Raw genomic sequence first — 13421 nt, 5'->3', positions numbered from 1 at the left:
TAGTCTAAACGATTGTAAAATCGCGTTTTTCCTGCATTTCTTGTCAATACCAAACGCACACGGACATCAGTGTGCTTTGCGTGTGGCATGACTTTATCATATCCGTGCAAGCATTTCATTTTTTTTACATTTATTTCTCTGCTTTTCTATGTATTTGATGCGTGAAACACGTACAGCACACGGATGTCGTCCGTGTGCTGTCCGTAGTTTTCACGCACCCATTGACTACAATAGGCGACTAGGTGCGTGAAAACGAACCAATATAGGACACGCAGTGAGTTTCACGCAATGGACACTCGCTGCGTGAAAACTCACGCATGTCTGAATAGCCCTATATTTCAACGCATAGCACATAGACGAGTATTACGCTCAGAATATGGCGACACAAAACAAAATATTTTTTTCTTTGTAAAAGTAGTAAAATACAAAAAAAAACAACCTAAGGGAATTTGGTATTGCTGTAATCATATTGACCCACAGAATAAAGTTAACATGTAATTTTTACCGCACGTGAACATTGTAACAACGAAACCCAAAAAACAATGGAGTAATCACTGTTTTTTTCTCATTACACCTCACAAAGATTTTTTTTCCGTTTTCCCAGGACATTATATGGTACACTAAATAGTGCTATTAAAAACTGCAACTTGTCCCACATAAAAAAAAAAAAGCCCTTAATCGGCTATGTTGATTAAAAATAAGTTACGGCTTTTAAAGGGAGGGATGGAAAAAAGTAAAATGAAAATTCAAGAAATGGCTGAGGTGGGAAGGGGTTAAACTGTGACCAATTGCTCTTCAATTGTTTTTCATTTAACAGCCATAACTCTGAAAACTCCCGGAGTCTTAAATTGACATTCAAGCGGTGTTGACTTGAAACCTAAGAAATAGAATTTTGAGCAAAACCGATACAAAAAATGCTGTTACTGAAGTCAAGGCCATGCACCTATCAATAAATTATATTAACCAATTAAGTACAAAATTTCTACAGAACACTACACCAAAAATACAAATCCAGATTATATATATATTTTATAAGCTTAACTAGCAGATGGAGGTAGCCGCAAGAAAGTGTCCAATAGAGGTTTAATTTTCTTCACTGATTCCATAGGAGTCTGTGAGAAAAAACCCTCCATGTGGGGGAATGTATGGAGCGCGCTCCATACGCTGCGGGTGTCGGCTGTGGTTTACAGTTGACACACGGGGCGATCGCGATTTTCCTGCCTGTATAACCCCTCAAATGCTGCGATCAATCGCGACCGAAGCATCTGAGGCTTTGAAAAGAGGGGGGCGACCCCCTCTGACAGCTCATCGCGCCGCCCCCCCCCCCCCCACAGTGAGATTGTGGGGTGACGACAGTTGTCATGGCAGCCCTGGGGCCTAATGAAGGCCCCCAGGATTGCCTCCACTCTACCTCTGCTAACAGGCAGGGTTTAACAGATGGCTGTAAAAATGACAAATGACGGTTGGTTCAAGTCCACTAGAGGGACTAATGAAATGTATAAAAAAAAAACTGTAAAATAGTAAAAGTTTTTAGTAGTGAAAAAACCGACAAGAAAAAAAAACAACTTTTTACCATTTTTCCTCTTAAAGTAATGTAAAAGATAAAAAAAGTTAACAAAATTGGTATCAATGAGTCCGTAAAAGTCTGAACTATTAAAATATAGAATTAACGCGCACAGTGAACGCCGTAAAAAAATCAAACATTTAAAACACCAAAATCTTTGATTTTTGGTCAACTTAGCTCCTGAAATTTTTTTTATAAAAAGTGATCAAAAAATTATATGTACCAAAAAATAATACCGATAAAGACAACTACAGCTCGTCCTGCAAAAAATGAGCTGTCACGCGATGAAAAAGTTATTGCTCTCAGAATGTGGTGACAAATCAAATTTTTTTTTTTAACAAACTATTTTTCTCTAAAAAGTAGTAAAATATATATAAAAATAAGACTATATAAATTTGGTATCACCGTAATCGTATTGAGCCACAAAATAAAGTTAAGTTGTTATTTTACCGCACGGTGAAAGCCGTAAAAACTAAACCCAAAAAACAATGGAGGAATCGTCGTTTTTTTTAATCTCAGCTCGCAAATAATTGTTTTTCCGTTTCCCAGTACATTATATGGTACTTTAAATGCTACCAATAGAAACTATAACTCCTCCCGCAATAAATAAGCCACCAGTCTATTGACGGAAAAATAAAAAAAAGTTATGGCTTTTGGAAGGCAGGGAAGAAAGAGAGTTAAAATCTGAAAAACAGCTGCGGCGCGAAGGGGTTAATCAGGATGTGTTGTATGCCTATCAATGGACCGACCTGCTAAACAGTCACCGACTCCACCACGGAGAGCTGGTCTGAACGCATTATCCTTTAAATACATTATTGCACCTAGGTTTAAAACAAATGTAGCCGAGATTATAGCTTTGGTCCCCAAGATCAATGCCAAAGGACCAAAGTAAGCTACGATGTGTGGGGAAATCAGAACGTGTGGAGCGGACGGAGAGACATAATACATTACAATGAGTGAGCCCATCCAAAGCGCTTTTACGTAAACCTCTAGCAAAAATCTGGAGAAGACTTTTCTGTTACACAGTAGAAGTAATAATACGAATAAGAGTAGAAATCAGGAAGGGGATATAGATACATGAAGAAGCCAAGGTGAAGCCAAGCTGTGACAGTTCTACACACTGATCAGAACTAGATCAGCTCCCTCTGCTGTACTTACCTGTCATTGCGTGTGCTTTCTCTCTTAGCTCGCTCTTCCAGCCAAGACTCTACATTACAAGGAGGAATCTGCTTACTTAGTTCTTCTCTCAGTCTTCTCTCTGCTATAAGAAGGAAAGCACCAACACACGTCACCATACAACTCAAAGTCTATATCATATCATTTATTGATGGTCCACATATAATAATAGCTGCTATTCTTGTAAGAGCATATGCTGTACAATGTATGACTCACAGAATGACTACATTTCTGAATAGGTCACCAGCAACCACACTACGTGCAGCGTTTACTGAGAGCAATGAAATAAAGATATTGCCAAAGTGCCACCTTTTAGTTTTGACTGCAAAATCTTTATGAAAAATGGAACAGCATAAACACGTGTAATTATCACCCCAAGCGTTTATCCAACGGAAAAATAAAGCGCTGTGCCCCTTACATGATAATTAAAAAAACAGGAGGCTAATAAATCATGAACACTGAGGCGTTCTTTCTAATTTATAAGCGAGTAGTCACATCTTGTATCATTTTTACACATGCTGCTAATGACTTTAATAGAACAGGAGGAATTATTACAAATTAGGAAAAGGCAAATGCCAACAACTTTCAATTGAGGCAGAATAACCAACAGTAGGACATTAAAAAATATATTCTATCCTTCAAATGAATGTATATCTATGTATGCCAACCCAATGGAGGACACAAGGACACTCTTTTGGCTTCATTCGGGACAATGGAGCTCTATGGACAGGTTTGTCGTGTACGTTGGGAGCTTTCCAGACGTCCAAGATAAACGTAATTCATAAACGCGATGTGGAGAGGGCCTTATTGAGCACACCGAGTAAACATCCACAGCGCAGAGAGAAAAAAGTAAGGCTGGGGGCTAGACAGAACTTTTTTGTAGGGAGCGATAAATGGCTGTCCATAGGAATACATTAGGCGTGGACACGCACTTGCTGTGATAAATCCCTGTGCATTGAGAAATGTTAAAATCTTCAAAATCGCTGCAGGCAAGTGATTTGCTAGCAATTTGTTTTCCAAATTGCTACATGCCGGGATTTCAGAGCTACACACTTGTCAGGAGCGACTTTGAAGAGATTTTTGAAGCTACTTAATGCATTCCTATGGACAGCAATTTATTGCTCACTGCAAAACAAAACAAGTGTCTAGTTCTAGTCCCAGCCGAAGAAGCCTCTGTTTAGGACTTCAACAGATATTTGGCAAAAGGTGTCTATAAGGGCATGGCCAGACGTGGCGGAATTGCTCTGGAATTCCGCTGCGGCCAGTCCGCTGCGGAAACTCGCAGCGGACATTTTCTCCTTTGGTTTCCACACCTTTTTAGTTAGGTTCGTGCACACGTGGCGGAAAACTCCGCTGCGAACCATAGGCTGCGGTGCGGAATTTGGTGTCCGCAGCATACACCTTTTGCGGAATTTCTCCACTGACTTCAATGGAGTTTCAAAATTGCGCAATGAAATCCGCAGATGTTATGTGTGTTGCGTTGCGTATTAGTTTTACAAACAGGATATTTCTTCATTCTGGCTAGACCTATGTGTTTCGAGGTCTACAGCCAGACTGAGATGAAATGTTTTAAATGACAGCAAGAAGTACTCTTGACCTGAATACGCAACGGCTAATCCGCATCAATTTACTGCACATTTTAGGCAAAGCCGCAACAGAATCTGCAACGCAGATTATGTGCGGCATTGATGCGGACAGTGTCGGCAGAAATACGCCACGACTGGCCATGCCCTAATTAAGGAGATGAGATTGGAAGGGTGGGTTTCACAGGTGCTATGCCCATTATAGCTCTAACGCCGTTCTGGATACAGGAGCCATAGAGACAAGAAGGATGCTCTGCCTCACACTCAAGAGTAAGGCTGGATTCACACAAGCATGTTTGGTCCGTAAAGGACGGAACGTATTTCGGCCGCAAGTCCCGGACCGAACACACTGCAGGGAGCCGGGCTCCTATCGTCATAGTTATGTACGACGCTAGGTGTCCCTGTCTTTCTGTGGAACTACTGTCCCGTACTGTAATCATGTTTTCAGTACGGGACAGTAGTTCCACGGAGAGGCAGGGACTACTAGCGTCGTACATAACTAGGATGCTAGGAGCCTGGCTCCCTGCAGTGTGTTCGGTCAGGGACTTGCGGCCAAAATACATGCCGTCCTTTACGGATCGAACATGCTCGTGTGAATCCAGCATTAGGGAATGTTCACACAAAGTGTTTTCAGGCGTATTTTGGTGCGTTTACGCCTCGAAAAACGCCTGAAAAAACAGAAGCTGAACGCCTTCAAACATCTGCCCATTGAAATCAATTGGAAAAACAGTATTTAGTTCATACGGGGCGTCTTTTTACGCCACGGTTTTAAAAAACGGAGCGTAAAAAGACACTGTAAAAAGTAGTAGAATGTCACTTCTTGAAGTGTTTTTTGGAGCCGATTTTCCATTGAACACTATGAAAAACGCCTCAATAAACGTCTGAAAAGAAGCCTCAAAATTAAAAGCTTCATTTTCAGCTTCAAAACCGCCTGAAAACCAGAGGCTGTTTTCTCTGAAACCATCTCCGTATTTTCAGAAGTTTTTTCACTCAACGTGTGCACATACCCTTATGAGCTGCCGGCAGCACAGACTTTACACAGTCCATGCTGCTGCTGGAAGCAAGATAGATAATACAAGTGATTTAGAGAAACGATTATAGTGCACACCCCTGCACTAGAATAGTCTTTCACTGAAAGTGGAGGTATGCTTTAAAGGCAACCTGTCACCAGCATTTCACCTATTAAACCAGCAATAGCTGGTAGTAGTGGGTAAAAAATCATTTCTATATAACCTATAATTGTCTTCTTAGTCGGCTCTGTAGCTTTAGTATTCCGTTTTTTTAGTGTTCCCACACCGTATGCTAAAGAGCATAAGAGTCATATCTTCATTCCTCAAGTCTTTCCGGGTTTACCCCGCCTCCTTACTTTTGATTGACAGCTCCTCACCTTTCCCCAGCACACAATATCCCACGCTTGTGCATTGATGTCCTCTTCTGGTGTGTGCGCACAAAGGGACACTGGATTATTACAATAAAAGGCGCAAAATGTTTGCAGACCGTTATTTACAGTCGGAGGAGGAGTTTAGGAGAGGGGATAACGGCAATGAACTTTTGATAGCAGCGGTCAGTGAGGGATGAGTAAAGTTCAATAGGTGAAATGCTGGTGACAGGTTCCCTTTAAGTTTCCACTAACCTCTAGAAGGTGCACTGGAAGTTGCCAGCTCCTCCAAAACTGGAGCATGGTCTGACAACATGAAGAGATTTATAGAACACTGACGACACATCTAGCAGATTCGAAGAAGAGATATTCTATCCTAGAATAACTATTATGCGCGGCTGTAAAGAAACTAAAATCCTTAGTAGAAGGACACAAGGTCCTCCATAAATCAACCAACTGCAGGCCAATAATGGCCTTCTTAAAGAGGCTCTGTCACCACATCATAAATGCCCTATCTCCTACATAATTAGATCGGCGCTGTAATGTAGGTGACAGCAGTGCTTTTTATTTAGAAAAACTATCTATTTTTACCACGTTCTTAATGATTTTAGCTTTATGCTAATGACTTTCTTAATGCCCAACTGGGCGTGTTTTTACTTTAGACCAAGTGGGTGTTGTGGAGAGCAGGGAATGACGCTGACCAATCAGCATCATACACTTCTCCCCATTTATTTCCACAGCACATAGGGATCCTGCTAGATCAGTATGTGCGGTCTTATACTGACACAGTAACGTTACAGAAGTGTTTAGATAGTGAATAGACCTTCCTTCCAGCCAGGAGGGGATGTCTATTCACAATCCCGACACTTCGTTAACATTTCTGTGGTACTTACAGCAGAGCAAAGCATAATCTCGCTGTAACCTGTCATTTACATCGTGATCTCGCGGGATTACGCTTGCTCTGCTGCAAGTCACACACAAACGTTAGCGAAGTGTCGGGATTGTGAATAGACATCCCGTCCTGGCTGGAAGGAAGGTCTATTCACTGTCAAGACACTTCAGTAACGTTAATGTGTCAGTATAAGACAGCACATACTGATCTAGCAGGATCCCTATGCGCTGACTAAATGAATGGAGAGAAATGCATGACGCTGATTGGTCAGCATCATACACTCCTCTGTACAACGCCCACTTGGTCTAAAGTAAAAAACACGCCCAGTTGGGCATTAAAGGGGTTTTCCAGAAGCAAACAATCACATTTACTTAAACTAAACAATGCAAAACAAGTAACTTTGGAATATACTTACGTTGGATCTGATGAATGTAGCGGCGTATCCCATCTTCAGTCACGTGACCACTTGCTAATCCAAAATTGGCACTTCCTTTGCAGACCCGTCCATTAGCTCCGATAGGTAAATTCCTGTTTCCGGTTATCAGAATGTACAGTTATGTCACAAATGACGTAACTGTACCACGTGTTACCTCATCTGTTTAGCCACGTCTGGGCGGTCTGCAATTAACTCTGCAGGGCTGTTCCACAACGTCCTGCAGAGTTAGCAGGTTTGCTGCTCCTCGGCGGCATTTAACTCGGTGATACAGCGTGGTCTCTGGTCATCTGATCGTTGTGACAACCTGTCACAATGATCACATTGCTCCTAACAGCAGCGCTTACGTGCCGACTGTGAGGAGCTCTGTGATACAGCTGTCTAGAGACAGCTGATTTCACAGAGCTTTCACCCGGAGACCACTCAGTGTGGTCTCCGGTCATGTGATCGCTGTGACAGCATGTCACAGCGATTACATTGCTCCTCCCAGCAGTGCTTGCGCGCCGACGGTAAGGAGCTCAGCCATGTGAACGCGGTGACAGCCTTTCACAGCGATCACATGCGTGCCGACGGTAAGGAGCTCCATGATACAGCTGTCTAGAGGTCTCTGTCACAGCGATCACCAGTTGCATCTTCTACCTCTCTGGCAGAGAGAGAGAAGAATAATGTAATGTAAAAAAACTAAAAAAAAAACTTTCTATTTTATCAATAAAAATTTGATCTATAAATAAATTTGTCTATCTGCTACACGGCGACTTTGGCCACGTACGACACAGGTCGACCAGCCAAAGATCGCTATGTCCTGTAGCCTACATTGCATGTAATAAAAGTCAATGTGTTTGTGTCGCAACGCGCAAGTTGCCACGACATGACAGTTGCAAGAAATCCAAACTGTCGTGTTGCACATACTTGTAGGTCGCAACGTGACCACATTGAATTTCATTACTTGCAGTGTAGGCTATGGGACATAGAAATCTTTGGTTGGACAACCTGTGTCGTGGCCAAATTCACCATGTAACACACGGAGTACAAGGCAAGTAGATGAGATTTTACAAAACTCATCCGCATGATGCAGACATTTTACACGTCGTTAAATTAATAACTTGGGGTCTACTTTCCATAAAGTAATGATTCTTGGGGTGTCAAAGGGGATTTCCAGTCCACAAAAATTGATGGCCTATCCTCAGGATAAGCCATCAATATCTGATGGGTGGTGGCCCGTCTCCCCGCAGATCGTCGCTTCCCCTTCATTTCATTTACTGCTCACACTGTGAATCACGGACACATTTGTAGCGGCGGTTCACAGTATTACAGTATACACTTGAATGGGAGAAAGCGGTAATACTTTGAACCGCCGCTACAAGTGTGTCCGTGATTGACAATGTGAGCAGTAAAGGAAATGGAGGGCAAGCAGCGTCGGGGGTGCCGGGTGTCGAACCCTGACAGATCAGATATTGATGGCCGATCCTGAGGAAAGGGCGTCGGAAAAAGCGCCAAAAAACGTCCGAAAACGCCTCCTATTGGTTTCAATGGGAGGCGGAGGCGTTTTTACCGGTTTTCTGCTCGCGGGAAAAAGAAGTGGCATGTCCTATCTTCGGGCGTTTATGTCTCTGACCCCCATTGACATCAATGGGAGGCAGAGAGAGCGTTTTTCGCTGTGTTTTTGCCCGCAGCACTCAATGGCCGCGGGCAAAAACGCGAAAAACGGCGTGCAGGCAAATCAAAATCTGCTTCGGAATTCCAGACAGAATTTTGAGGCAGAATTTTCTGCCTGCAAAAAAAACTCAGGGCCTAATACAGGATCTCTTGGAACAGATCCAGCAGCAGGTGAGGAAAACGTGCCGACTGGATTGTGTATACCAAGATGTCTGACATAGGTGGAGTGGGCAGACTTACATTTATCAGGCTGTGAAAGGGGCAGGGGAGGGAGATGGGTGCCTGTACTTAGATCAGGGATAGATGGAGGCACAAGGATAATGATGATTATTAGTGTGTAAGACAGTGTGCAGGGATGGAGCTGCCTGGAATTAGAGCAGGGAAGGACCGGTGAACATAGAGGGGCATGGCAGTATGCAAATAGCTGAGATGTTTTGGAGGAAGGGGGGGGGGGGGAGGAGATGCAAGCTGTCTCCTCAGATGCAGCAGGGGATCATGGGTATGGTGGGTTACAAGACAGGAAACAGCCAGGACCAGAAGCAAGGGATGTAAACAAACAGAAAGAGCAGCAGTGACAATGGGGATCAAACAGAGACAGAAACTGGTTAGGAGGTATTAGGGAAGGCAAACCAAGGCTGAGGGACACTTTTTAGAAAAAAAATGTTTCCTGGACAACCCCCTTAAGAAAGTCATTAGCATTAAGCTAAAATCGCTCAGAACGTGGTAAAAATAGATCGTTTTTCTAAATAAAAAGCACTGCTGTCACCTACATTACAGCGCCGATCACATTATGTAGGAGATAGGGCACTTATAATATGGTGACAGAGTCTCTTTAAGTCTATGGATTAGGGTTGTCACGATACCAGAGTTTGGACTTCGATACAGATGCTTTGTGTAGTATTGCGATCCTTTATACCAAAATGATACTTTGCCAACAATAATAAAAAAAGTTCTTCCATTTTCTGGCATGTGGTGTGATGAATTTTGAACCTCCATGTGCTTCACATTTAGGCCTCATTCACACGGCAGGGTTTCCCGGCCGGGTGCCGGCCGTTCATAAATCGGCCGGCACCCGGCTGCATTAGGAATGATAGACCCCTAATGGGGCTATTCACACGACCGATTTTTTGACGGCCGGAAAATCCGGCCGTCAAAAAATAGGACATGCTCTATCTTTGCCCGGGCACCCGGCCGCCCGGCTCCCATACAAGTCTATGGGGCCGGGTATTACACGGCCATCACCGGAATGTGTTCCGAGTGATGGCCGGGTTTCCCGGCGCTTGCGCTCTATCTCCTCCTCCTCACAGCGCAGAGTGCATGTGAGGAGGAGGAGTTGATGCCATTCTGACGAATGGCATCGCTGTACACTGTGCTGCAGGGCCGGGGTGTACAGCAGGTGGAAGGGAGCGCTGCGCTGGCTCCCTTCCCCTGCTTGTTAAAAGCACCCTGGCTCGGCGACACCTTCGATGGCGCCGCTAGTAGTAGTAGCAGCAGCTGCTGCTGCTACTGTAGCGACGCCACTATAGCAGAGCAGGGAGGTATCTCCCCACTCTGCTATGTGCTAGCCGCACTTTAGCTCCTTGAAGGAGCGGAATCCCCGTGCTTTCGGGGATTCCGCTCCTGGACAGAGCGCTTGATGTCTCTGTCCATATCTGGGCAGTGACATCAGGGGAAACTCCTGAAGCGGAATCCCCGAACACATGGGGATTCCCCTTCAGGAGCTGCCGCTGATGTCACTGTCCGGATCTGCCCGGCCCGGCACGGATGCATAACTTTATGCAAACCGGCCGGGCAAAATGGCCGATTTTACCGGCCGACACTCGGGCTCGGGAACGACCCGGTCGTGTGAATCCCGCCTTATAGTAATTAACGCCACAGCTTTGATGGCCGCATTCAAAGGAATAGCGGCGGAGATCAGAGGTTTCTCTGATCTCCGCCGTTAGAGAGGGGCTGCGGCTGTGTAATGCAGCCATTGCCCGGCTCCTGACAACAGGTGTGCGCGAGCAGTCAGGATGATGTGATGCAGCCAGCGCTGCACTAATGAGCGGCGGTGCCGGCCCTGAAGACAGAGAACATGGCGGGCGAACTGCAAAGTTGATTAGTGCAGTGCTGGCTGCATTAGATCATGCTTACCACGCGTGCACACTTAGGCTGGGTTCACACGACCTATTTTCAGGCGTAAACGAGGCTTTTTACGCCTAGAATTACGCCTGAAAACACGGCTCCAATACGTCGGCAAACATCTGCCCATTCATTTCAATGGGTTTGCCGATGTACTGTGCCGACGACCTGTAATTTTACGCGTCGCTGTCAAAAGACGGCGCGTAAAATGACAGACTCGTCAAAGTGCAGGACACTTCTTGGGACGTAATTGGAGCAGTTTTTCATTGAATCCAATGAAGAACAGCTCCAGATTACGACCGTAATTGACGCCTCGCAAAACGCGAGTACGAGCAATTACGTCTAAAATGCAGGAGCTGTTTTCTCCTGAAACCAGCTCCGTAATTTCAGCTGTAATTGTCGATATCGTGTGCACATACCCTTACTGTCAGGAGCAAGGCAATGGCTGTATAACACAGCCGCAGCCCGGCTCCGACTAAATTTATGTGTTACAACACTAAGCTGTGCGGCCACACAGCTTAGTATTGAAATACACTAATTAATGGTGTTGAACCGAAATAGTATCGATATTTCGATGCATCGTGCAACCCTACTACAGATTACTTAAGGCCCCATGCACACGACCGTAAAAACGCCCGTAATTACGTGCCCATAGACTTCTATTGGCCACGGGTACCTTCCCACTTTCTTACGGGAAAGTGCCCGGGCCACTGAAAAATATAGAACATGTCCTATTTAGGCTTCATACACACGACCGTGCCCGTAATTATGACCCGTACTTACGGGCACGGCCGGCCACGGGCAGCCGGCCGTTTTTACGGGTCATGTTCCCATTATAAAGTATAGTAGCACGACCCGTAAATTTTAAAAAAATAGGACATGTTCTATGTGTCCTAAATGGGGCTGTAGATCGTGTGGGGACTGTCTAAGTTGTCCCAACATTGAGCGCTCTGAGAATTTTGTCGACTCTAGTGGCCAGAATAATTTTAAAGTTTGTTGGCCCATTACTTGTAACACTAAAGGTGTTATTTATTATGCCACATGCCCGTGCACCAAGATTTATATAGGCATGACCACTCGTGTTCTCGTGAGAGAACATGTTAGGGATATAGAGAACGCCAAAACAATAGAAGATTTGAAACTGAAAACAATTCCCAAACACTTTCGACTCCATCACTCGTGTAATTCGAGACTTTTGAGGGTAAAAGGTATTGACCATATCAAATACAGGTATGCGAGGAGGCGATCTCAGGAAACTTCTCCTACAGCGAGAATGTAAATGGATTTGGAGGCTTGAAACTGTACATCCGAAGGGCCACAATAAGACCTTTGGGTTTTCTTCATTTCTCGGATTGTCAGCTTATTTTAGTGGTGTTGGGTATATGTTATTCTGTTTTTTATCTCGTTTGTGATTTTAAGTAATTATATATCTCTTTTCATACAGATTAGATTTATATTTCATAATCCTATTGTCACAACTAGAATCTCCATCTCCCTTATTTGGGGACTCTAAATAATTCTGCGCCAATGGGTTTTTCCATGTTTATTCAGCAATGTCGTTGAAACATATGCAACTATTGAAGAACTCTTGAGGAAAAGAGAACTAAAAGCTGGATATTTGTATATTTACATATGCATTATTGGAAAATTGTACTATTTCTCACGTATTCATATGCAGTATATGTATTTATTTATTCACATTTTCTCATTTTATATATATATATATATATATATATATATATATAAATATGCACACATATATTTTTGTCACTTTGTATTATTTTTGCCACGCGATACACCTCATGGATCAATATTCATATTGATTCATGCTTATAGATTGATGCATATATTATTATATAACCACTGTATATTATTGTGATCTTACACTTATTTTGTGTGGTTTTTAATTTGCTCGTTTTTTTTCTTTTTTTCCACTCATTTAGTATTTTTGGTCTCGTACCTACTTTTCCTTTTAAACGCATTATGTATTTTCGATCAGGACGTTATTTTGATATGGGTCTCTTAGGCGGTTTTAAGGTCACCAATGGACTAATGTATTTAAGTACTAAAACTACTATCGGGCTAATATACCCATACCGTGGTCCTGTGTTCTCTGCTCACTGTGTCGCTTTGTGATTGGTGCGTGGTGACCGGCCTCCGTTTCGTCGCTCATGACGTGTCGGACTCTGGTCTCACGTGACCGCGTCTTCTGACTCTCTGACGTGTGTCCGGGTCCGACCCCTCATGACCGACGCTTCTGGAGGGCGGCCACCTTACTCGCCAGGATAACGTAACCAATAGTTAAAGAGTGAGGTAACTTAATTTCATTGGTGTATTTTCACCTGGACATATGCTCTTGCAATTGGCCTGTCGCCATTTAAATATGGAGAGTTCATTGTTCAACGCCACCCCCAGATGAAGGAATTAGTGCTGAAAACGGGCGTTAGGGCGGACGTTCTCTGTGTTTTCTCTCCTGCATCCACTATGGGTATGTTATATCCCTTTGATCTGCTTATGCACTTATTTGTGTAATTGTTCTGCTCCATGTTTATACTGACCCAATACATGTCTTTACATTGTATATCTTATGTGCTTATACGGCACCTTTTACATTTGTA

At 43.7% G+C, this 13421-nt stretch overlaps 1 protein-coding gene across 1 annotated transcript in view; it reads right to left on the bottom strand.

Annotated features, from left to right (window-relative positions):
- The window catches only part of ZMAT5 (zinc finger matrin-type 5), a 38966-nt gene that overhangs the window by 13229 nt on the left and 12316 nt on the right, over positions 1 to 13421 (bottom strand). Inside the window, exon 4 of the mRNA XM_075829784.1 lies at positions 2723 to 2825. Coding sequence (XP_075685899.1) covers positions 2723 to 2825 — 103 coding nt within the window. The remainder of the gene's footprint in view (positions 1 to 2722; positions 2826 to 13421) is intronic.

Source organism: Rhinoderma darwinii, chromosome 1 (assembly GCF_050947455.1).
Source record: "Rhinoderma darwinii isolate aRhiDar2 chromosome 1, aRhiDar2.hap1, whole genome shotgun sequence".
In the NCBI taxonomy this organism is placed as follows: domain Eukaryota; kingdom Metazoa; phylum Chordata; class Amphibia; order Anura; family Rhinodermatidae; genus Rhinoderma; species Rhinoderma darwinii.
Note: the sequence above shows the minus strand (reverse complement) of the source record. Positions and strands in the feature narration are given on the sequence as shown.